Genomic DNA, 24,189 nt, shown 5'->3' on the forward strand with positions numbered 1-24,189 from the left:
GTTCTAATCTTCTACTTTTCAGTGGTTAATACACACCTTTTTTATGGACCAGATACTAAGTTTTTCATATTTTTCTTAGGGTGGACTGTTCAGTAACCCTAGATCTCAAAGAAGATGGTCCTTGTGATCAGGATCTCTTCCAGCTCGACTCTGATTGTAATACTGGGGGAGCATTTGAAAAGGGGTTATTGACAAACTTTCCTTCAATGGCCAAGGGGATTCTGAGACCATCTCAGGGCTGCCTCCATCAGGATGTAGTTAAGATACTGCTCCTTCAATTTCTTTGTCCTGGTCTTAAAACCATAACAAATGGAGTACCTGTCTCCAACATGACCCTCACCTAGGGACTTCAGACCATGCAAATGATGGTCACTAGTGGGAATAGGTTTTCTGTGGCCTGCACAAGGTTTAAACCCTGGGCACCTTGGCATAGGCCCTCCCAGTACAAGGCAGGGCCTGGAGGCCCTGCTACATAGATTTTTACATGAAAGCTAAAATAATCTAAAGAAATAATACTAAAAAAATGATGAAACAATAAAATGAGAAACAAAAAAACAAATTTTAAGCTAAATGAGTATCACTAGGTAAGTAGTTTAGTAGGAATACTGACTACCAACCACAGACGAAAAGAAGGAACTGAGGGAGGGGTGACTCCACTCTATATGCTCACTTCACAGCATGTGGAACTTGGTAATGGGCAGAATCACCCCTAAGGCTACCACGAGGGAAAAATCTCCAACATCAGGGCATGAGGCACACAGTGTAGTGGACATATACAACACATCTGGAAGAACAACTGTTACAAAAAGGTAAGTTGCTATCCTTTCAAGTAGTATCCCTATGGCTGCTCCACACCAGGTGTGCTAGTGTTCTCTGCATCTTTGATCAGAGATTTCTCATAGCAGCATCTGTTTGGCTCATACATATGTGCCAGTCAGCCTCATGCCATTGTTATATAGCACTGTGTGGGTGAACTGCCCTCAGTTCCTTCTCAGCCACCTTGGCCTGAGATGGGGCTCTGACAGTTCTCCCCATTGAAATTATCTCAACTGTGTCCCAGTTTTTATTCTAGTAGCTAGTTTATCGTAGTTCTTAGTACTAGTGTAATTAATTAGTAAATAGAAGTAGCTTTAGCTTCCTAGTATATATAAAATATTGTATTAAAATTTTCATATGTATTATATAGATATACATTAGTTAGTAGATACTGTTATTCACTGCGGGGTTATGCCTGGTTCTCCTGGTTTCAAATATTGTCTGTTGTCATTGTCGTCCTCATCGTCATCATGTTCCTGTTATGCCTCTGGCGTTTAGGGCAGCGACGAAGCTCCTCCACTCCTGTCTGTTTCTAGAAAGTCTTTCAATGGTTCGCCAGCTGTGCCCCAGGTTTTTCTGCTTGGCTTCCACCGCTCTTTGCCATGTTGTTTTCGGTCGGCCTCGTTTTCACTTGCATTCAGATGTCCATCTTATTGCTATGCTGGTGATGTAATCAGTTTCCATCCGAAGCATGTGACTGATCCATCTCCAATGCCTCCTGGCAATGATGGTGCTCAGATCCTCTTGGCTGTCATACCAGGAGGCAATCCCAGTAAATGACTGGCATTCCCATTGCCTCAGAGAATTGCACATTGCCCAGAAGTATAGCTTCTGTCTGGCGTTGAAGTCTAGAACCATAAAAAACAGGGAGATCAAACTTTGTGTCCTTATGGAGAGCTCGTTGCCCTGGCTTCTGACCCAGGGAAAGGGACACTCCCCTCTTCCCCAGTACATTGGTTTCTGAACATGTCTGCTTCCTCCACTATCTTTGAGCTGTACTCTGAGGGCATCTAAGAGGAAGACCCAAAGCTCCTCTCAAAAGTCTTCCAAAGACCATGTCCCAAGTTCACCAGGTAGGGAATCTACCTCAAAAAAGCACAGGTTGTCCATGTCTTCAGGTACTTCAGCACCATCTGCTCTCCAGTCCAGTACCCATGAGACTCCTGGTTCCTCAGGTACAAAGTGCACCACTAGACCAAAAGACAGCAAAACCTCGGGCCTGGAGAGATCATTGGTACTGTCACCAGATCCCGGTTGCAAGAAGAGTTCTTCCTCTGCTTCCTTGATACTGAAGAAGCCCGTTCAGGTTCTGACTGCACTGCCCTCAGAGCAGCCAAGACTCATGATATTGTCAGCTCCCTTGGCCACTGTTACCGCAGTGCAGACCATGGCATGCTTGGTACCACAGGAGTTTCATTTTCCCTGAGACCTGGCTGTATCTGAGATGTCCAGTTCACCACTGCTTGGCTGCAACATATTTTTGCTACTCAGCGGGCACTTCTTCCAAGACCACAAGTGGAAAATTGATTCCAATGCATTACACAACATATTCCAGCAGTGGGGCAACCCCAGGGAGACTTTATCGCTGTGGTGAACAACAAGAGATGTGCCCAGCTTTGCTCCAGAGGTAAGCTGGGTCACCGATCCCTGGGGGATGACTTTCACCTTCACTGGTTGTCGGATCTACTGTACACATTCCCACCAGCTCTTCTAATAGCCAAAGTTCTACTCAAAATAAAAAAAGAGCAAAGCCAGAGTCATCCTCATAATTCTGACCTGGCCCAGACAAACATGATTTCCTTAACTGATACACCAGATCACTCTCCAGGCTTCTCCTCTCCCAGAAAGGCAGGAAGATCTTTCACCTCAGTCTAGAGTGCTTTAGCTCAAAGCACAGGGAGAGGGGGTATCAGTAGTTCACAGGATTAGAAACAACCTGCTCAGAAGAGGTAAAAAGAGTACTAATACACAGCAGGAAACAGTCTACTTGCCACACATATTCTCAAAAATGGACACGATTTGTCTGTTGGTATGACCTCAAACAGTCCACCGACTACGTCATTGCTGCCAGATATATTGGACTATATCCTAACATTAAAAAGTTGGGGCTATCACTGAGTTCCATTAGCATCCACATGGCAACCATCATGGCTTTCCATTCTCCAATAGAGGATTATTCTGTTTTTGCCCATCAAACAACAGGAGTTCCTCAGGGGCTCAGAAATCTTTTTCTGCCAATCAAGCATCCTATTCTGGTTTGGGACCTCAATCTGGTTCTTAAATGCCTTACAAGACCACCATTTGATGTGGTGGCTACCTGTTTACTCCTCCATCTATCAATGAAAACAGTATTCATGATAACCCTCAACTTAGTGTGTTGGGTTGGGGAAATAGGGGCCCTTATGCCATGTTCCCCATTCACAGTATTTATTAAGGACAAAGTCACATTGTGACTACACCCCAAAATTTTACCTAAAGTTTCCTCTGAGTTTCATATTAGCCAACCTATTCGTCTGCCAATCTTCAATCCTAAACCTCACCTTGTTAAACAAGAGGCAAGTCTGAACACCCTTGACATCAGGAGAGCCCTGGCCTTCTATCTGGAAGGGACTAAACTCTTCAGAAAGACCCCCAAATTGTTTGCTCACAGATGGATCAAAAGGGTCTGCAATCTCTAATCAAAGACTTTCTAAGTGGATATCCATCTACATTAATTCTTGCTGTGAATCTTCTAATATTCAAGCTCCTTTAGTAAAAACTCACTCTACAAGGTCCATTTCCACCTCAATGGCATTTCTCAAAAATGTGCCATTGTTGAAATATGTAAAGCCATTTCTTAGCCTTCTGTACAGACCTTTTTTGAACACTATGAAATAACTCACGGCTCTGCTTTTGATACTGTGTTTGGCTCGGCTGTACTCTCTTCTGTACAGGACTTCACTCCAAAGCCCACTCCGCTTAGAGGGAACTGATTGATAGTCATGTAGAGTGGAGCACCCATAGGGACACTATTCAAAGAAGAGTAAGAAATGGTTACTTACTCTATGCAGTAACTGTGGTTCTTCGAGATGTGTGTCCCTATGGGTTGTCCACTACCAACCCTCCTTCTGCTCTGGAGTTCTCTGGAATAGGGCTTTGCAGTAGAGAAAGAACGGAGGGCAGTTTGCATGCACAGTGCTATATAACAATGGCACAGGGCACAAAGCTGACTGGCAAGCATGTGTGGGCCAAACGGATAGTGCTATGAGAAATCTCTGATGAAAGATGATGCACTTTGAGTGGAGCACCCATAGGGAGACACATCTCAAAGAACCACAGTTATTGCACATTTTTCTTTTTATTTCTACTGCTGCAAAGAAACCAGTTCATGTCAATTGCCTCTCAGCTAGACAAAATGGGAGAAGGTGTATGTCTGTTTTTAAATTCATCAGTATCATTGAAAAACTGTCTTCTAGGATATCATGTTATAATCCAATACTTCATATTAAATAGTGGATGTAATTATGATGCATCACTTTCCTTTGGTTAGTGTTTATAGCCTCCTCTTTCTTCACTGGGCTCTTGATACAAGTCCTTTAGTTTCCTTCAATAGGAATTAAATCAGACCCTAAATTATCAGACAATTGTAGATCCTCTACCATCGATCTTCTCCTGGAGAAAAGTCTAGACCTGGAAGAATATTCTTTTTATTTTGTAATTGCTGACCTGTTTTAAATCCTCCTTCATGGTGGTCTATGCCTTCCAATTGCTGATGCTACATCTTTGATGCAGCTTTTGTGGCAGTACAAAAGACAAACAGCAAGTTCTGCTGATGGTTAATCAAGAGCCAGAAATCAATTTGATATTCCAGGACTGTGGTTCTCAACCTTTCCAGACTACTGTACCCCTTTCAGGAGTGATTTGTCTTATAAACCCCCAAGTTTCACCTCACTTAAAAACAAAATCTGCTTACAAAATCAGACATAAAAATCCCAAAGTGTCACAGCACATTATTCCTGAAAAATTGCTTACTTTCTAATTTTTATCATATAATTATAAAATAAATCAAGTTGAATATAAATATAGTACTTACATTTCAATTTATAGTACATAGAGCACTATAAACAAGTTATAGTCTGTATGAAATTTTAGTTTGTACTGACTTCGCTAGTGCTTTTGCTGTAGCCTGTTGTAAAACTAGGCAAATATCTAGATGAGTTGATGTACTTCTTGGAAAACCTGTGTACCACCAGGGGTACATGTACCTTGGTTGAGAACCACTGTTTCTGGGTATTAATTAGTTAAATATTAAGAATGAAATCCAGGCACCATTAAAGGGCCTGGTTTTGCCACCCCTTGCTTACATTGAGTAGAGACTTACTCTGTGGCTAGTCCCCTTGATCTCAATGGACTGCTTTCTGAAGAAGATTCTACTTAGTATGAGCAAACGTGACAGAATCAGGCCATAAATTGTCTTATGCAGAAGTTCTCACAATGAACAAGCAGGAATCAACAGGAAAATGTTCACATGCTATGTATGCTGGCCTAGTATTAGTGATGGGGGGCAGGGTTTCTATTAATTAAGGAAAAAGACCATTTTTCTTTTTATAGTTTTTTTCAGAACAGTATCTTAGATAATTAATGTTTATAACTCTAACCTATTATTGATGTTTCAAAAAAGGAAATATTCCCACATCTTAGACAATAGCTTGTAAAACTGATTCTATAGTTACAAGTGGCTATTTCAACAAGCATATTGGGTTTTAAAAACAGACTGATATTTGTTTGAGTTTCATTCCAAACTGATCCTTGAGTGCTGAGGGCTCATCTTAAATTCCTTTTTTTTTTTTGTGACAGACAAAGGAATGCAAAAGATATGTTTAATGATTTTATAGTTGTATGATTGTCAAATTAATTAGTGATTTCTGGCATCTTGTTGACAGAGAAGAAAAAAAGGCACATGTACATAATTCTTAAAATGCTCACCATCAGAAAAGGCATATGTGTATATATATTAGCCCTTTGCTGTTGGATATCTCTTCCTATGTTTGTCCCTTTTGGAATCAGATTCCTTCAAAAGATCTACAGGTTCCATTCTGTAGAGTGTAAAGGATATAGATTGGAAATGATATAAGCTATATTGGATATAGCAATTCAAACTTATTCCAGGAAAGAAAAGATAAGCAAATGAGCTGGGTTAGTCTCCAGTCATTTCACAGTAGTATGGTCAGGCACTTTTTGGGACATGTGGCCTTGAAAGACCAGTAGTTGACAGTACAATTTTAGTTTTAAATCATAAGCTGTGATTGAAAGAATAACTGAGGAACATTTTGGATTCTTCGAATCTACCATTTTAAAAGTTGGCATGTTTATGTCAAATTGGACTGACATGGAAAAAAACAGGAGTTACGGTAGTTCTGACCTAACACCTGTTTTTTTTCCATCTCACTCCAATTTGACCTAAATGTGCCAACTTTTAAAATGGTAGATTCAAAGAATCCAAAGTGTTCCAGTTATTAACAGAATTGTTACTTGGAAGTTGCAGGGCAACAAAAGAATCATACAGACAAGTAGAGCTACAGAAAGATAGATAAGGATTGAGAAGGTGGGCTGGTAGGAATTAATACAATAAGAGGCTTTGAATTAGTCATCTGAGTTATAAAAATGGATCATGAAAGTGCAAAAGATCAGAATTTCATAGTGCTTTGTGCACTTCTTTGAACACATGCCTGTTTTCAAATCTCATATGCATACTTCTTGTTTGACTTTTACATTGAATCCAGTGAAGCAAGTGCAAGTTACATAAAAAAAATTTTACCATTTAAGTGAAACCTGAAGTTTCAACCAATTATTTTCACACCTACTCATGCATAACTTCACAACTTCCTTTTACAATATAGGGAAAGACAATGGAATCTCTTTACCCTAGCTGTCTTGTCCCCACATTGGGACTTGTTATCCCAAGTCAACTAGTTGGAATATTTCCAAATATCTGATAAGGAGAAATAATTCCTAAATGATAGAGTAAAAAGAGAATATCGTTTGCCAGTTTTTCACTCCATGTTGCTGGTTTAACTATAAGAGTGAGGACATGACTATACAAGAGTTCAGCATTATTTATTTGTTGCTATTGTGGAAGGTTGTAATTTGCTTTAACTGCAGAATGAACTATTTTGGGCAACTATTGCAACTACTTTCACATACTGTTGGCTTGAGTAAGGAAGAACTGCTACTGGTGTGGGTAAGAGGAATGATGATACTGTCCCTAAATGGTAAATTCTGATTTTCAGAGAGTGCTAATGGGTCTGTAAAAATGGGCTACGTATTCTTGTCTTTGGCTAAGGTCCCATCATTTGTGAGGTCTGTTCCAAAGAAAATGTAAGTTAGTTTCACAATGAATATGAGTACATGCCAATAGGCTGTGTTGTCTAGACTGTATTTTCAACATATCCCATGTGGCTTTGTGTTATAGACTCATGAAAATGACTAATATGAGGATTATGTTCTAATAATCATTCACCGTCTTCACTCAGATGATTGAAATAGCTGATTTTTAAAACTTCAAACTTGCCATACAGCTACGTCTTCTATGATTTGTGTGCAACAAGAGTGATGTCATGGTGGGAGTCTGCTATAGACCACCGGACCAGGGGGATGAGGTGGATGAGGCTTTCTTCCGGCAACTCACGGAAGCTACTAGATCGCATGCCCTGATTCTCATGGGTGACTTTAATTTTCCTGATATCTGCTGGGAGAGCAATACAGCGGTGCATAGACAATCCAGGAAGTTTTTGGAAAGCGTAGGGGACAATTTCCTGGTGCAAGTGCTAGGGGAGCCAACTAGGGGGAGCGCTTTTCTTGACCTGCTGCTCACAAACCGGGTAGAATTAGTGGGGGAAGCAAAAGTGGATGGGAATCTGGGAGGCAGTGACCATGAGTTGGTTGAGTTCAGGATCCTGACGCAGGGAAGAAAGGTAAGCAGCAGGATACGGACCCTGGACTTCAGGAAAGCAGACTTTGACTCCCTCAGGGAACAGATGGCCAGGATCCCCTGGGGGACTAACATGAAAGGGAAGGGAGTCCAGGAGAGCTGGCTGTATTTCAAGGAATCCCTGTTGAGGTTACAGGGACAAACCATCCCGATGAGTCGAAAGAATAGTAAATATGGCAGGCGACCAGCTTGGCTTAATGGTGAAATCCTAGCGGATCTTAAACATAAAAAAGAAGCTTACAAGAAGTGGAAGCTTGGACATATGACCAGGGAAGAGTATAAAAATATTGCTCGGGCATGTAGGAAAGATATCAGGAGGGCCAAATCGCACCTGGAGCTGCAGCTAGCAAGAGATGTCAAGAGTAACAAGAAGGGTTTCTTCAGGTATGTTGGCAACAAGAAGAAAGCCAAGGAAAGTGTGGGCCCCTTACTGAATGAGGGAGGCAAGCTAGTGACAGAGGATGTGGAAAAAGCTAATGTACTCAATGCTTTTTTTGCCTCTGTTTTCACTAACAAGGTCAGCTCCCAGACTGCTGTGCTGGGCATCACAAAATGGGGAAGAGATGGCCAGCCCTCTGTAGAGATAGAGGTGGTTAGGGACTATTTAGAAAAGCTGGACGTGCACAAGTCCATGGGGCCGGACGAATTGCATCCGAGAGTGCTGAGGGAATTGGCGGCTGTGATTGCAGAGCCCTTGGCCATTATCTTTGAAAACTCGTGGCGAACGGGGGAAGTCCCGGATGACTGGAAAAAGGCTAATGTAGTGCCCATCTTTAAAAAAGGGAAGAAGGAGGATCCTGGGAACTACAGGCCGGTCAGCCTCACCTCAGTCCCTGGAAAAATCATGGAGCAGGTCCTCAAAGAATCAATCCTGAAGCACTTAGAGGAGAGGAAAGTGATCAGGAACAGTCAGCATGGATTCACCAAGGGAAGGTCATGCCTGACTAATCTAATCGCCTTTTATGATGAGATTACTGGTTCTGTGGATGAAGGGAAAGCAGTGGATGTATTGTTTCTTGACTTTAGCAAAGCTTTTGACACGGTCTCCCACAGCATTCTTGTCAGCAAGTTAAGGAAGTATGGGCCGGATGAATGCACTATAAGGTGGGTAGAAAGCTGGCTAGATTGTCGGGCTCAACGGGTAGTGATCAATGGCTCCATGTCTAGTTGGCAGCCGGTGTCAAGTGGAGTGCCCCAGGGGTCGGTCCTGGGGCCCGTTTTGTTCAATATCTTCATAAATGATCTGGAGGATGGTGTGGATTGCACTCTCAGCAAATTTGCGGATGATACTAAACTGGGAGGAGTGGTAGATACGCTGGAGGGGAGGGATAGGATACAGAAGGACCTAGACAAATTGGAGGATTGGGCCAAAAGAAATCTAATGAGGTTCAATAAGGATAAGTGCAGGGTCCTGCACTTAGGATGGAAGAATCCAATGCACCGCTACAGACTAGGGACCGAATGGCTCGGCAGCAGTTCTGCGGAAAAGGACCTAGGGGTGACAGTGGACGAGAAGCTGGATATGAGTCAGCAGTGTGCCCTTGTTGCCAAGAAGGCCAATGGCATTTTGGGATGTATAAGTAGGGGCATAGCGAGCAGATCGAGGGACGTGATCGTTTCCCTCTATTCGACACTGGTGAGGCCTCATCTGGAGTACTGTGTCCAGTTTTGGGCCCCACACTACAAGAAGGATGTGGATAAATTGGAAAGAGTACAGCGAAGGGCAACAAAAATGATTAGGGGTCTAGAGCACATGACTTATGAGGAGAGGCTGAGGGAGCTGGGATTGTTTAGTCTGCAGAAGAGAAGAATGAGGGGGGATTTGATAGCTGCTTTCAACTACCTGAAAGGGGGTTTCAAAGAGGATGGCTCTAGACTGTTCTCAATGGTAGCAGATGACAGAACGAGGAGTAATGGTCTCAAGTTGCAATGGGGGAGGTTTAGATTGGATATTAGGAAAAACTTTTTCACTAAGAGGGTGGTGAAACACTGGAATGCGTTACCTAGGGAGGTGGTAGAATCTCCTTCCTTAGAGGTTTTTAAGGTCAGGCTTGACAAAGCCCTGGCTAGGATGATTTAACTGGGACTTGGTCCTGCTTTGAGCAGGGGGTTGGACTAGATGACCTTCTGGGGTCCCTTCCAACCCTGATATTTTATGATTCTATGATTCTATGATTTATAATCACTTTGTGAAGTTTGGGGGAAAATGTGTCAAGAAATTATTAAGGGTTAGGTATCATAACCCTTAACTTTGTTGAGTAGTACTTCTTCAAGCAGCCTGATAGTTATTATTTTCCTTACCAGTTTAAGTATGCACATATTTAAGTGATACCAATTTCAGCCTTCCAATGACTGTACACATCCATCCAGCAACTGTTGGTTTCCCACTTATTGTAAAGGTAGCATCAGGAGGAGTCAAGCAGATGCCTTTCTTTGAGCCCCAGTATGCACAAATTTTCCTTTAATTATTGGGTCTAATGATCTCACTTTAACTCCTACTATATATATGCATCATTATACTGCACATTGATATAAATCCCACCCGAGAACCCCACTTCCTATATTTACTGCCAGTGGAACTCCCTATTAAAACCTAGCTATAGAAACAATCCTGACACCCCACACCTGTAAAGAAGCTCATGGTTTCATCCTTCCAACTGCAAAACTCTTTACAGGTTGCCCATTTAGATAAGTTGTGCTATTGCAGTTACATTAAGATCACATAAAGGTGCCATTTTTTTTCTTTGGAAAATTAAATATTTAAAGGCTACTTTATTGCAACAGTACGACTGAGATCTTAAATGTACAAGACTCTCTCACAAAACTAAGTGATTGGGCAACAAAATGGCAAATGAAATTTAATGTGGATAAATATAAAGTAATGCACATTGGAAAAAATAACCCCAACTATACATACAATATGGTGGGGACTAATTTAGCTACAACTAATCAGGAAAAAGATCTTGGAGTCATCATGGATAGTTCTCTGAAGACATCCACGCAGTGTGCAGTGGCAGTCAAATGGGATATTAGGAATCATTAAAAAAGGGATAGAGAATAAGACGGAGAATATCTTATTGCCCTTATGTAAATCCATGGTATGCCCACATCTTGAATACTGCATACAGATGTGGTCCCCTCATCTCAAAAAAGATATATTGGCATTAGAAAAGGTTCAGAGAAAGGCAACTAGAATGATTAAGGATTTGGAACAGGTCCCATCTGAGGAGAGATTAAAGAGGCTAGGACTTTTCAGCTTGGAAAAGAGGAGACTATGGGGGGATATGATAGTGGTATATAAAATCATGAGTGGTGTGGAGAAAGTGAATAAGGAAAAGTTATTTACTTGTTCCCATAATATAAGAACTAGGGGCCACCAAATGAAATTAATGGGCAGCAGGTTTAGAACAAATAAAAGGAAGTTCTTCTTCACTTAGCGCACCATCAACCTGTGGAACTCCTTGCCCAAGGAGATTGTGAAAGGCTAGGATTATAACAGGGTTTAAAAGAGAACTGGATAAATGCATGGAGGTTAAGTCCGTTAATGGCTATTAGCCAGGATAGGTAAGGAATGGTGTCCCTAGCCTCTGTTTGTCAGAGGGTGGAGATGGATGGCGGGAGAGAGATCACTTGATCATTACCGGTTAGGTTCAGTCCCTCTGGGGCATGTGGCATTAGCCACTGTCGGTAGACAGGATACTGGGGTGGATGGACCTTTGGTCTGACCGAGTATGGCCATTCTTATGTTCTTATGTTCTAAGACCTGAAATAAAGTTTCCATGGTAACCCAGCTACCTTGAACTTTTACTTTTAATGGAATAAATAATTGAAAATACTACATAAGTACAGTACAGTCCCCCTAATTGCCACTTTGCTGATGTGCAAACCAGTAATTCTCACAAAAAGCAACATCTGTTTTACTCCACTTCTCAGCAAAGATATCATAGGTAAGGCCTGCAGTGAAGCATTATATTACTGAGACTCCTTTACTCTTGCAAAACATCATGTATCTCACAGAATATACAGTACATTAGGCCTAAATTAAGCAGCAGAGACCCTTCTCCCCCTCATGGCCCAACTCCCTTTCCAATCCAAACAACATAGAATAATATCTATACCAAGTATTGTTTATTTATTTTTATATTAAATCCTATTATTTTATACTGCTGCAAAGCCAGTACTAATAAGTTACGTGATAGTACAATATGTCAGGGAAAACCTGGATAGGGCACTAGGGGCTTTTTGGTATCCTGGTAAATGTATCAGGTGATTTTGGTTTCAGGCAGCTGACGCTTTTGCGGTGGGGTTAGGATGCTTTGCCTTTTTTCCCTTCTCTTTTTTGGGCAGAGATAGTGATATCTTTATACTTGGGATGCAGTGTGTTGAATTGTTCATCCATCACCCTAGCAACACTTTACAGCAATTAGCTACTCACTGTAACTTACCCCAATTTCTGTCTCCAAATTTAGAAGTGTCTATAGTGTCTATAAGTCATGTTTACTTTGTTCTTCTGCTAAAACAATCAGCAGTCAGATAGTTAATGCTGACATTGAAATCGTCACACAGATGTGTTAATACTCTATTAAGATGGATAGGGCATCAGTTATCTCCAGTTCACACTTTGAAACTATTTTAGCAACTAGGAGGACTAGGGAGTTTGAGGCAGATCTGCAGCACTAAGGGAACAGAGAGCTGGCTATCAGGGCTTCTGGGGACTCCTGATATCAGGGGAATTTCTGAGTGGCCCAAAACCATGGTCTGGAGCAGAGGAAGTGGACTCTAATGTACCCTAGGCTACAAGGATTCTAAGCCAGCAGAACAGGCCCTAGGAGACTGCTGTAGGTGGCATAATTTAGGCTGTTCTAAATTATTCAGGGCTCTGGTTGGGACAAGGATCAAGGCAGAACCACTCTGAGTCTTGCAACAAGCATAGTTTGACCCGACCCCAAAGATCTGGCTCTTTTCCCCTCCCCTTTTTAGATTAAAGCTTAGATTTTGGATAATAATTTGGAGAAATTTAAATGAAACCCACAATTATTATTTAGTGAATTACACAGCAGCCTACAGAACATTTATTAGTAAAATATGCATTACCAAAAATAATCAAAAGTAAGCTGCACCTGTAAAATTAAATAAACTAATTATTTTATTATGCCATTTCTTTGATTGTATATGTTATTTGTTCATTTGCGTACAAAATCAGAAAAGTCTATACTCTGTGTTGAATTGTACTTCTGGGGAAATTCTGCACCAAAAAAAAAATCTGCAAAATTCTGCATATTTTATTTGTAAAAATAATGCAATACAATCATGCTGGTTTCAATTATTTAGATAATTTATTTAAACTACAATACAATGGATGGCAAATGGGAGTGGGGAGCATTGAAGGAAATCCTTTGTCTAATAGTAATGTAACTAAGTTTGGTCCTTTATTTCTAGTTATTAGTCAACAAATATATTCAGCCATATGTTCAGTGTTACATCATAGGTAACAGAAGAGCAAATGAGGGCTGGGGAATAAATTCACCATCTCCAGAAAGGTCAGTAGCAAACAGTTCATGGAGCACATTTTGATAGGAAACTTTTTCAGTCCAAAAATTTAGACCAGTTCTAATCACTAAAGCACTTTAAGCATTTATAAGGCCATACTGTCCTTTACGCCAGTCTGACAATGTAAAGGAGCCTTAAAACTTTTATACCTATTTTATACTCCTGGGGGAATTCACAAAGACAATGGGAACAATTCTCTAAGCAGGCAGGCTGCTACATTCTGCTCTACCTGAAGGGACAGAGCCTGTCCCAAGCCAAAGCTCTGCCCCTCCATGCCAAGCATGCCACAATAGCAAGCGAGAGGGACAGAGTGTCTTTGTGTGTCTCTCTCTCTCTCGCATGCATGACTGCCCAGCCCCCCGTCCTATGATTTTCGTCTCTACTGGCTGGTCCGGATCCTTGAAATGATTTGCCTATGCTGCCAGGGAGGGATGTGTGACTGCTCTTGCAGCTTTCATTTGCTTCCCCATCAGAAGTCATTTTTCTGTGGGGAAGCAAAGAAAACTGTGGGGTACATGAATTCTGCACACACGCAGGGACACAGAACTCCCCCAGGAGTAGTCATTAATGTGAATGAGTTTCTACTACCTGGATAATGTTTGCTTTAACATTGCTTTGGGAATCCACATTTTTGACTTTCATGACTTGGGTTTTTAAAATGTGTACATTAATGTTGCATTTACATAGGTTTTCTTACATTTAATTGTTTGTTAACAGTGGTTGTTATATTTTGTCACTTAGTCTTACTGTACCACTAAACTTAAAGTAGGTTTTACTCTGGGAAGTGACTAGGTAAAGTTGGCACCTTCTTACTCAACAGATATGCTCTCTAGGCCTGATCCTGTACCATTGACTTAAATGAGCTGTGATACAGCATGGCCAGAGGGCATCAGGAGGGTGATAGAGGGGATATATGTAAGCCCCAGGATGATGAGAGCCTTATTCCTTGTAGAGGAAAGAAAGGTTGCTATAGATTAATTAGAGTACCTGAAGCCAATTATAACACCTGAAGTCAGTCACCTGATAAAAAACCCCTGCTTCAATCAGACAGTTGGAGCAGAGTGGTTTGGTGTTGGAGCAGAGAGCAGTTTGTAGGAGAGCAGAGTTTGGATAAGTGCTGTGGCGGGCCAGAAGACCAAGACCCTAGGTGGCGGTCAGTACATTCCCCGGCCCGCGCCACTTTCGGCAGCTCCCATTGGCCTGGAGCAGCAAACCACGGCCACTGGGAGCCGCAATCGGCCGAACCTGCGGATGCGGCAGCTAAACAAACTGGCCTGTCCCTCCAGGGGCTTTCCCTGCACAAGCGGTGGAACCAGTTTGGGAACCACTGCCTTAGGTAAAGGGAAACCCAGCTTGTGCGGAGCAGAGGGACTCCACAGACACAAGGGGTTGGGAGAAACCTGGCTCAAGCAGAGAGAGTGCAGGAAGCCCCACAAACTGAAGGGCTGGAGCTCACTAGTAGCTCACTAGTTCAAGTGGTTTGCTGCTATCCCTAGGGCCTCTGGGCTGGGAACTGGAGTAGAGGGCGGGCCCAGGTCCCTCCCTCTCCACTCCACTTCTTTGGGATACTAGTGGGACAGTTAATACCCCAGATCAGGGACAAGAAATGGCTCCCTGAACCCTCCCCCACAGAAGAAGAGAAAGTGCGGGACCCATCATAGTAGTGCCAGCAATTTGCCACAGAGCATAGAATCAAACCCTCTTTGCATATTTAAGGGCATTTCATCTCAAAAATATTTTAATGCATAATATTATACATAAGCATAATGCATAATCACATAAGTGTAGACTGCAGATCTGCTTACTTTAAAATAAGTTTTCTCTAGTATTTTCTCCTTTTTGCATGCAAAGCCAAAAGCTATGAGAGCGTTCCAATTGCAATCAACTTCTGATCATGGTTAAATTTGCAACCCTCTTGTAAGTGAGGGCAGAATTAGACTGAAGAATGTTTTAGTGGTATTAACGCATTAGCTAAAATGAACTTTGAGATCCAGAGTGAGTCTGCAGTGCTAGTAGCTAAAAATACATCCTTTCATTCATAAAAACGAGAAAATATGTAACAATTGAGATAAAATAAACATGGAACTTCAGAATGCTGTTTTTATACAGGTACTTTTCAGTGTAGGAAACACTTTAAGCACCAAGAGAAGAGTGCTGGGCTATTTAACGGATGGAAAAGTCTTGGGATCGTCTAATTCTCAATGTAATACTGTGATGGTGAGCTTTTAAGGACATGTTGTACCTTATGTATGGTGTAAATGGACATTTTGACCTAAGATTTCAGTAAAGACAAGCTACTTTGGGTGCTTCAGTTTCTGGATGCCCAAAATCACTAGTCGTTTTAGAAAATTTAGACCTTCAAATTATATTTCTACATGAACATTAATAATGATTCTATTGCTTTGAAACTAAACTAAACTAACTATTTTTCTCAGGTGAAATTGTTAGAATATACCTGTTATGGTCACATTGTGAACAAAAAATATTTTGAGTGGAGCAGTTCTTATATTTCATAAGTTTTATGGCATGTGGTTTTTGCTATGTTAATTGGGAGAATTAACTTCCAGGAATATATATCAATATCTCTATATCTGACTCTATAGGTATGAGAGAGAAAAAGTTCAAAATCTATTTACCTTTTGCCCTGCAGACAAAACCTGTTGCATTTGCAGTCCGGACAAATGTCGGCTATAGTGCAGGACATGATGATGATGTCCCAGTTCCAGGCATGGCCATCTCATTTGAAGCAAAAGATTTTCTCCATGTTAAAGAAGTAAGTAAAACTTGCAGCTGTTTTCACTATTTTATTAATAATAATAATAACAATAATAGCACTTAACATTAACATAGCACTTTACATTTTCAAAGCATTGTACAAATATTACCAAAATGTTTACAATGCAACAGAATTTGTAGCTTCCTGGAAATATTGTGCCCATTGTATATGATCTCTTGCACATTCTGTCTTCAAATCCATAACATTTGAAAAGAAAATGATGATGATCTCTGATGATTGTATCACTTTTGTTGGCTTTAAAACAAATCTAGTTCTGCAATCTGCATGTTCAATTATGTAATATGCAGGGATTCACTGTCCTCACACTATAGGGATTGGTTCTGATTCAGCAGCCAACAGTTACTTCTTTCTAATGCTTGTGAAAAAATTCCTTTGCCCTGTTTTTTTTCCTGGTATACCTTCATTGATTTCAGTTAATTATATTATATTATACATAGCATTTAAATATATTGTTAAAGAAATTAGACAGTAAATAAACAATGTAATAACTATCAATATGCTTATGCTAGCCTCCCAAGTGACTGTCTAATCACGTTGTCTGTGCCATTGGTCTATCCTTTCTCCCAATCAGTTTTTGGAAAATTTTTACACAGGTACAAAGGAAGTTTCATACCCACAAATCTTCCTTCTTTCTCCCCTACTTGCAAGAAAAAAATGTGGAAGGTCAACATCTGAAGTAAATAATTTTAAAACTTTCTCTGGGAAGCCGCCTGGTACAGGCTTCTGTTGCTCTCTTCTGAATCTATTTCCTGAATCTAAGTCCCCAGCTCCCTGGCAGTGTGCCCCATGGTGTTTTTGCCCCAAGGTGATCTTCCAAAAAGCCCCCAAAATTAGACACTTGTGACAGGGCACAACAATTCCTATTACTCACTGATGCAGTAGTTTTAATAAACAAATTTCTGTTTATTAAGGCTGCAGGATAGCACTAAATGGGAGGTGTTTATGCATTGTTGTTATTGTATAATGATTTTTTGTCCAGGCTAGTTGTAAGCATAACTGCTATGCTTTTGCAAAATTGCTTCTTTGGTATCATGGTTGACTGTTGAAGTGATCTGCCTCCATTGAAATTGTCATTAACTGTGGAAGAGGCAGAAAAGCTGGGAGTCAGCATAAAAATGATTGCAACAATTCGTCTCTACATGTGTAAAAATATCTCGAGCTTCTTTGAAATCATCCGAAGTTTCAGTCCTGCGGAGAGACAAGGAATTCAGTTGTTGTTATTAATGGTAGTATCTATGAGGTGAGTAGGTGCTTTTCCCAGCATTCATGGAACAGTCATCCCCAAAGGAATTCTCAATGGATAGACAGAAAGCTAGACAGAGATTAGGGAAAGGGAACAATAAATAGAGATTTTAGTCCATTTTACATTGGTGATTAATGATTAATTTTCCCATGAACATGAAATAAATAAAAGGGAATAATTCAGATTCAAAGGGTGCACGATGAAGAAAAAAATCTTGTCTGAAATCCTCTATAATTTATCGTATATAATATCTTCAGTGACACAAAGGGATTTGCATTAAGAATTTTGAGGAACAGAATCATGGCAACACTTCAGCATTTTTCACATGTACCCACCAAATGGGATTGTAACTAATACTGTCATACAAAACTGCGATTTCAGTTTTAATTGATTTCACATGTACTTAAAATATTTAAAAGTTTGACTCAGTTTGTTTAGATAAGCTAAATTGTGGTGATGATCCTACCCAAATTTCAAAACTGAGCTACTAATCTCACAAAGATTTCTTTAACAGTATTTTCTTGTCAGTTGAAAGAGAAACCCAAAGAGAATGAGCAGCCTTTCTTCATTATGTTGTCCTTTGCACTTCTAGTCCTAGCCAGGCTCTGGTGCACAGATGGATAAAGATAAAAGACAATGAGTGAAAAAAGTTACTTGAACTTTTCTTGGTCCTTAATATGTTGTTTGAGCAGGAGGTGAAAACTCAGGTCCATTGACATTTTATCTACAACCTTATGTAGTACTAGGGAAAGAGGAAAACATGATAAAAATGAAAAAACAATGAGGAGTCCTTGTGGCACATTAGAGACTAACAAATTTATTTGGGCATAAGCTTTCATGGGCTAGAATCCACATCATCAGATGCATGGAGTGGAAAATACAGGAGCAGGTATAAATATACAGCACATGAAAAGATGGGAGTTGCCTTACCAACTGGGAGGTCAATCTAATGAGACAAGTCAATTAACAGTAGGATACCAATGGAGGAAAAATTACTTTTGTAGTGGTAATGAGAGTGGCCCATTTCAAACAGTTGACAAGAAGGTGTGAGTAACAGTAGGGGGAAATTAGTATGTGGGAAATTAGGTTTTGTAATAACCCAACCACTCCCAGTCTTCATTCAGGCCTAATTTGATGGTGTCCAGTTTGCAAATTAATTCAAGTTCTGCAGTTTCACGTTGGAGTCGTTTTTCAAGTTTTTTTGTTGAAGAATTGCCACTTTTAGGTCTGTTATTGAGCGACCAGGGAGATTGAAGTGTTCTCCTACTGGTTTTTGAATGTTATGATTCCTGATGTCAGATTTGTGTCCATTTATTCTTTTGTGTAGAGACTGTCGGTTGGGCCAATGTACATGGCAGAGGGGAATTGCTGGCACATGATGGCATATATCACATTGGTAGATGTGCAAGTGGACGAGCCCCTGATGGTGTGGCTGATGTAGTTAGGTCCTATGATGGTGTCCTTGAATAGATATGTGGACAGAGTTGGCACCGGGGTTTGTTGCAGGGTTTGGTTCCTGGGTTGGTGTTTTTGTTGTGTGGTGTGTAGTTGCTGGTGAGTATTTGCAGTTGGGGGCTGTCTGTAAGCGAGGACTGGCCTGTCTCCCAAGGTTTGTGACAGTGAGGGATCGCCCTTCAGGATAGGTTGTAGATCCTTGATGATGCATTGGAGAGGTTTTAGTTGGGGTCTGTGGATGACGGCTAGTGGCATTCTGTTACTTTCTTCGTTGGGCTTGTCTTGTAGTAGGTGACTTCTGGGTACCCTTCTGACTCTGTCAATCTGTTTCTTCACTTCAGCAGGTGGGTATTGTAGTTGTAAGAATGCTTGATAGAAATCATGTAGGTGTTAGTCTCTGTCTGAGGGATTGGAGCAAATGTGGTTGTAATTTAGAGCTTGATGTAGACAATGGTGTGATGTGCTCTGGATGAAATGTGGAGGCATGTAGGTAAGTATAGCAGTCAGTAGGTTTCCAGTATAGGGTGGTGTTTATGTGACCATTGCTTGTTAGCATTGTAGTGTCTAGGAAGTGGACCTCTTGTGTGGACTGGTCCAGGCTGAGGTTGATGGTGGGGTGGAAATTGTTGAAATCCTGGTGGAATTCCTCAAGGGCCTCCTTCCCATGGGTGCAGATGATAAAGATGTCATCAATGTAGTGGAAGTAGAGTAGGGGCGTTAGGGGACGAGAGCTGAGGAAGTGTTTTTCTAAGTCAGCCATAAAAATGTTGGCATACTGTGGGGCCATGCGGGTACCCATAGCAGTCTCGCTGACTACTGGTCCTGTCTCTGAGGAGTGATTAGTATCTATTGCTCCTGAGTAAGGAAGAAGAACCCAATCGGAAATGAACCTTTCCAGTAGTACAATTCTTTACATTGAATTAGTAACACATTTCCTCTCTACCAACCTCAGCTTGAATTCTGTAAATATGATACAAGGTGAGGTAAAGTACACCTTTCTATACCAAAAACCACACATATAGTCACCCTTTAGTTAGTGGGTGGTGTTTCAGTGCTTTCATGTCTGGTCAGGATTCCCCCAAAGAAGTTGACTTTAATTCCTGTTAGTGTTTTATTCAATACTCTGCCAGTTGGAGCCTTTTGTGGAGGGGGTTGCTGATTTGGTGCCCTTTCTGGCCACACCCCTTTGGCCAGTGCTGTTTGCTTTTACACTGTTGACCTCTTATAATCTCTCACACCTTTGCACTGCCACAGACAGGACCCATATCCTGCTGCCAAGGCCCTCTGCTAGTGTTTGTAATATTGAAGTAATTTTAGCATGCTGTTATTGGTCACAATGTTCTGAAGTCCCTTTTTAAAATTCTGTTACAGTATTTGACTGTGATATATTGCAGCAGTGAATATATGGGCTGATTGTCCACTGACTTCTGTGTGAAGAAACATTTTCTAAAAATATTCATTGCCCTTCTGTAGCTCTTTCCTATCTCTACCACTGGAAGATATCACTATATCATATTGTCCTTTAAAGAGTTAATATTCGGAAGTTCACGTTTGAAGTTACTGTGCATCCTATAAAGATACTATACAACTATTCCTGTTGATTCACCTGTTCTCTCATTCACAAAGACAGGAGCCAGTGGCATGAATGCAGCATTATACAGTCAGGATAATTACCGAGCATCAGACTTGTGTTTACTTGCTAGTTAAATAAGTTAATTTAAAATTTGTCTCAGGCACCATAAAAATTCCACAGAAGTGACCAAAATTGAACACAATACTCTAAATAACAGTGTGTGTCATTGTTCTGTTCCCATTATATTCTGAATTACCTTTATTTCCTTTTTAAAGGTACCCAGGCATCCTGTTTGCTCTTCTAACTCCTGCACATTGGTTAATATTATATTGAATTATATATACATATATATTATATATCATCTCATATGCACCAAAACTTCAGAATCAGTCGATTAACTTTGTATTAGATAAAGAAAATTCAGTCCAAAATAAACTCATACATTCTGTTCATAAATGATCAAAAACACCTGATAGCATGTGCACACGATTCCCAGAAAGCTGAACATGGGACCTATCAAATGCTGGAACAAAGTTAGTCTAATGGGTGAGGGATAAAAAGTAACAGCTCTGCTTTGCCGAGCTGTGTGGTAGTGGAAGCTGATATGAATGAAGCGTGGCTCTAACTGATCTGTTCACTGTTACATGTATGCATAAAGTGACATTCTGTTAACTGGGATGTCTTATATGCTAAACCTACTTTGTAACTTTTCCATTCATACAAAAATATCATAAAATATTTCTCAATTTTGTCTGTTGATGTGGATATGTTACAGTTGATTAGAATATACCATACAGATAGATCAGGAATAAGGGGGGGGGGAATGGCAAAGTCTCAGAGCATATGATGGAGCAGAGGGTGATTTTTGCAGAGTAGAGTTTTATATGCCAAGTAAAGAGTTGGAAGTCATGGGCTATGTCCAGGAAAAATAAGCCTCAAGAGACAGGCTTTGAAGTGTTAGGAAGTTGGGGGTGTGTTACAGATGATAGGAGCAGAATGGAAGAAGTATCTACTGTCCACTGTAGAGAGAGACCAGGTGGGAGAAAAGGAGGAATGCTGGTATTTGAAAAGCATAGAGAACAACCTGTAAAATGGAAAGGGTTGAATTGGAGAAGTGGAGGGGAACTCAAATTGATGGAGAATCATGAAGACTAGGAGAGAGAGTTTGTGCATTTTAATTGTTTGCAAGTTATAATTATTCTTAAATGTATTTCTGAAAATTCCCAGGACTCTTCATAGCCATAATAATCTAGTGCAGTGACTAACTGGAGAGGAATTATACAAGAAAGAACTGATTGCAAATTGAAAAAAAAGAGACTAAAATGAACCAATAATATTCTTTTGTAATACATGTATTTTTTTCATTTCTTTATATCTTTAGAAGTATAACAATGACTGGTGGATAGGTCGGTTGGTAAAAGAAGGCTGTGAAATAGGATTCATACCAAGTCCAGTCAAATTAGAAAACATGAGGATACAGCATGAACAAAGGGCAAAGCAAGGAAAATTCTACTCCAGGTAATAAAAATAAAGGCAAATTTTAAAATATCTTTGACTGTGATGTTTAACTTAGGAATCATAACTGTAGATTCAAGGCATCCAATATTTCTTTATGGTTTTCTCTTTAATTAATTTAATTGTTAACTCTGAAGATTTTGGATTAATTAAGGAACACCTGTCACAAAATAATATTTTTAGTGGTCTGGCTTCACTGCTACTGTTAAGAAAAAGCAGGGAATATTGGTCTAAATAAGGACAATGTACCACTCTCATTTCAAAGCGATTGAGTTATGCATTAGCCACACAGTAATTCTAACTAGTTTGTATCAGCATTTCCAGTGTGAATCCTTAATTTCAGGGGTGTTCAAGTCATGTAAAGATATCACTGGTGCTGAATTTTAGCTAACAAGATCTTGACCTAAAAGTTTACAAAATGTTTTAAAATATGAATTCATCCAAAACTCATTCTGTACTTTAGCTTTCCTTAATAGGTAATGGGCACTCTTGAAATACATAAAATAGATAAACACGGGCAAACAAACTATGACCTGAAACAATTAAGAATATTCAATTAATATGGATCAAATATATTTAAGGAAAATTGTTGTTATGGTGTGAGTTAAAAATATTATCAGCCTTAACTTTGAATGTTTGATTTTCAGAGATGAGTTTCACAATTGTGTGCATCCAATTTGTATGCACATATACAGTTGTGTGTGCAAACTGGGTACTTGAACATAGATAGGGCCAACAAGATACCTAACTGCACATATATCACCACTGCAAATGCAAATTTATTTCTGTGTATGCAAATTTGGTGTGCAAAAGTGCAGTTTACTTACATTTGAAAATCAGACTCTCTGAATTTCTTAGCATTTTGTAATTTGTTTTCACAGCTTTATAGCTATTTAGTAATTTGCAACACTAGTTTTAGAATTCACAGACAATGGTGAGATAGACTTATGAGCTGAAAGCAGAATCTGCACTTCTGGAAATACTTTTTTCTCGAGGAAAATGCTTTTCTATCCCGGACTATACATACTTGTTCACTTAACAAAATGTTTTTTTCTCTATCAGTACAACTTTCTGTGGTTTTTGATTTCAAAAGGGCTGACTTTCAAAAATTAAGGAAATTAGTTAGGGAAGTGGATTGGACTGAAGAATTTATGGATCTAAAGGTAGAGGAGGCCTGGGATTACTTTAAATCAAAACTGCAGAAGCTATCGGAAGCCTGTATCCCAAGAAAGGGGAAAAAATTCATAGGAAGGAGTTGTAGACCAAGCTGGATGAGCAAGCATCTTAGAGAGGTGATTATGAAGAAGCAGAAAGCATACAGGGAGTGGAAGATGGGAGGGATCAGCAAGGAAAGCTACCTAATTGAGGTCAGAAGATGTAGGGATAAAGTGAGAGAGGCTAAAAGTTGAGTAGAGTTGGATCTTGCAAAGGGAATTAAAACCAATAGTAAAAGGTTCTATAGCCATATAAATAAGAAGAAAACTGAGAAGGAAGAAGTGGGGCCGCTAAACACTGAGGATGGAGCGGAGATTAAAGATAATCTAGGCATGGCCCAATATCTAAACAAATACTTTGCCTCAGTCTTTAATAAGGCTAAAGAGGATCTTGGGGATAATGGTAGCATGACAAATGGGAAGGAGGATATAGAGATAGATATTACCATATCAGAGGTAGAAGCGAAACTGAAACAGCTTAATGGGACTAAATCGGGGGGCCCAGATAATCTTCATCCAAGAATATTAAAGGAATTGGCACCTGAAATTGCAAGCCCATTAGCAAGAATTTTTAATGAATCTGTAAACTCAGGAATAGTACCGAATGATTGGAGAATTGCTAATATAGTTCCTATTTTTAAGAAAGGAAAAAAAAGTGATCCGGGTAACTACAGGCCAGTTAGTTTGACATCTGTAGTATGCAAGGTCCTGGAAAAAATTTTGAAGGAGAAATTAGTTAAGGACATTGAAGTCAATGGTAAATGGGACAAAATACAACCTGGTTTTACAAAAGGTAGATCGTGCCAAACCAACCTGATCTCCTTTTTTGAAAAAGTAACAGATTTTTTAGATAAAGGAAATGCAGTGGATCTAATTTACCTAGATTTCAGTAAGGCATTTGATACCGTGCCACATGGGGAATTATTAGTTAAATTGGAGAAGATGGGGATCAATATGAACATCAAAAGGTGGATAAGGAATTGGTTAAAGGGGAGACTGCAACGGGTCCTACTGAAAGGCGAACTGTCAGGTTGGAGAGAGGTTACCAGTGGAGTT

General features: G+C 40.1%; 1 protein-coding gene across 9 annotated transcripts in view; it reads left to right on the top strand.

Moving 5' to 3' along the window:
* The window catches only part of CACNB2 (calcium voltage-gated channel auxiliary subunit beta 2), a 425,865-nt gene that overhangs the window by 349,869 nt on the left and 51,807 nt on the right, over window positions 1-24,189 (top strand). For all 9 annotated transcript variants that reach the window (XM_043509401.1, XM_038391140.2, XM_038391138.2 and 6 more), the window contains 2 exons: window positions 15,987-16,109; window positions 21,786-21,922. In XM_043509401.1, coding sequence (XP_043365336.1) covers window positions 15,987-16,109; window positions 21,786-21,922 — 260 coding nt within the window. The remainder of the gene's footprint in view (window positions 1-15,986; window positions 16,110-21,785; window positions 21,923-24,189) is intronic.

Source organism: Dermochelys coriacea, chromosome 2 (assembly GCF_009764565.3).
Source record: "Dermochelys coriacea isolate rDerCor1 chromosome 2, rDerCor1.pri.v4, whole genome shotgun sequence".
Taxonomy (NCBI): domain Eukaryota; kingdom Metazoa; phylum Chordata; order Testudines; family Dermochelyidae; genus Dermochelys; species Dermochelys coriacea.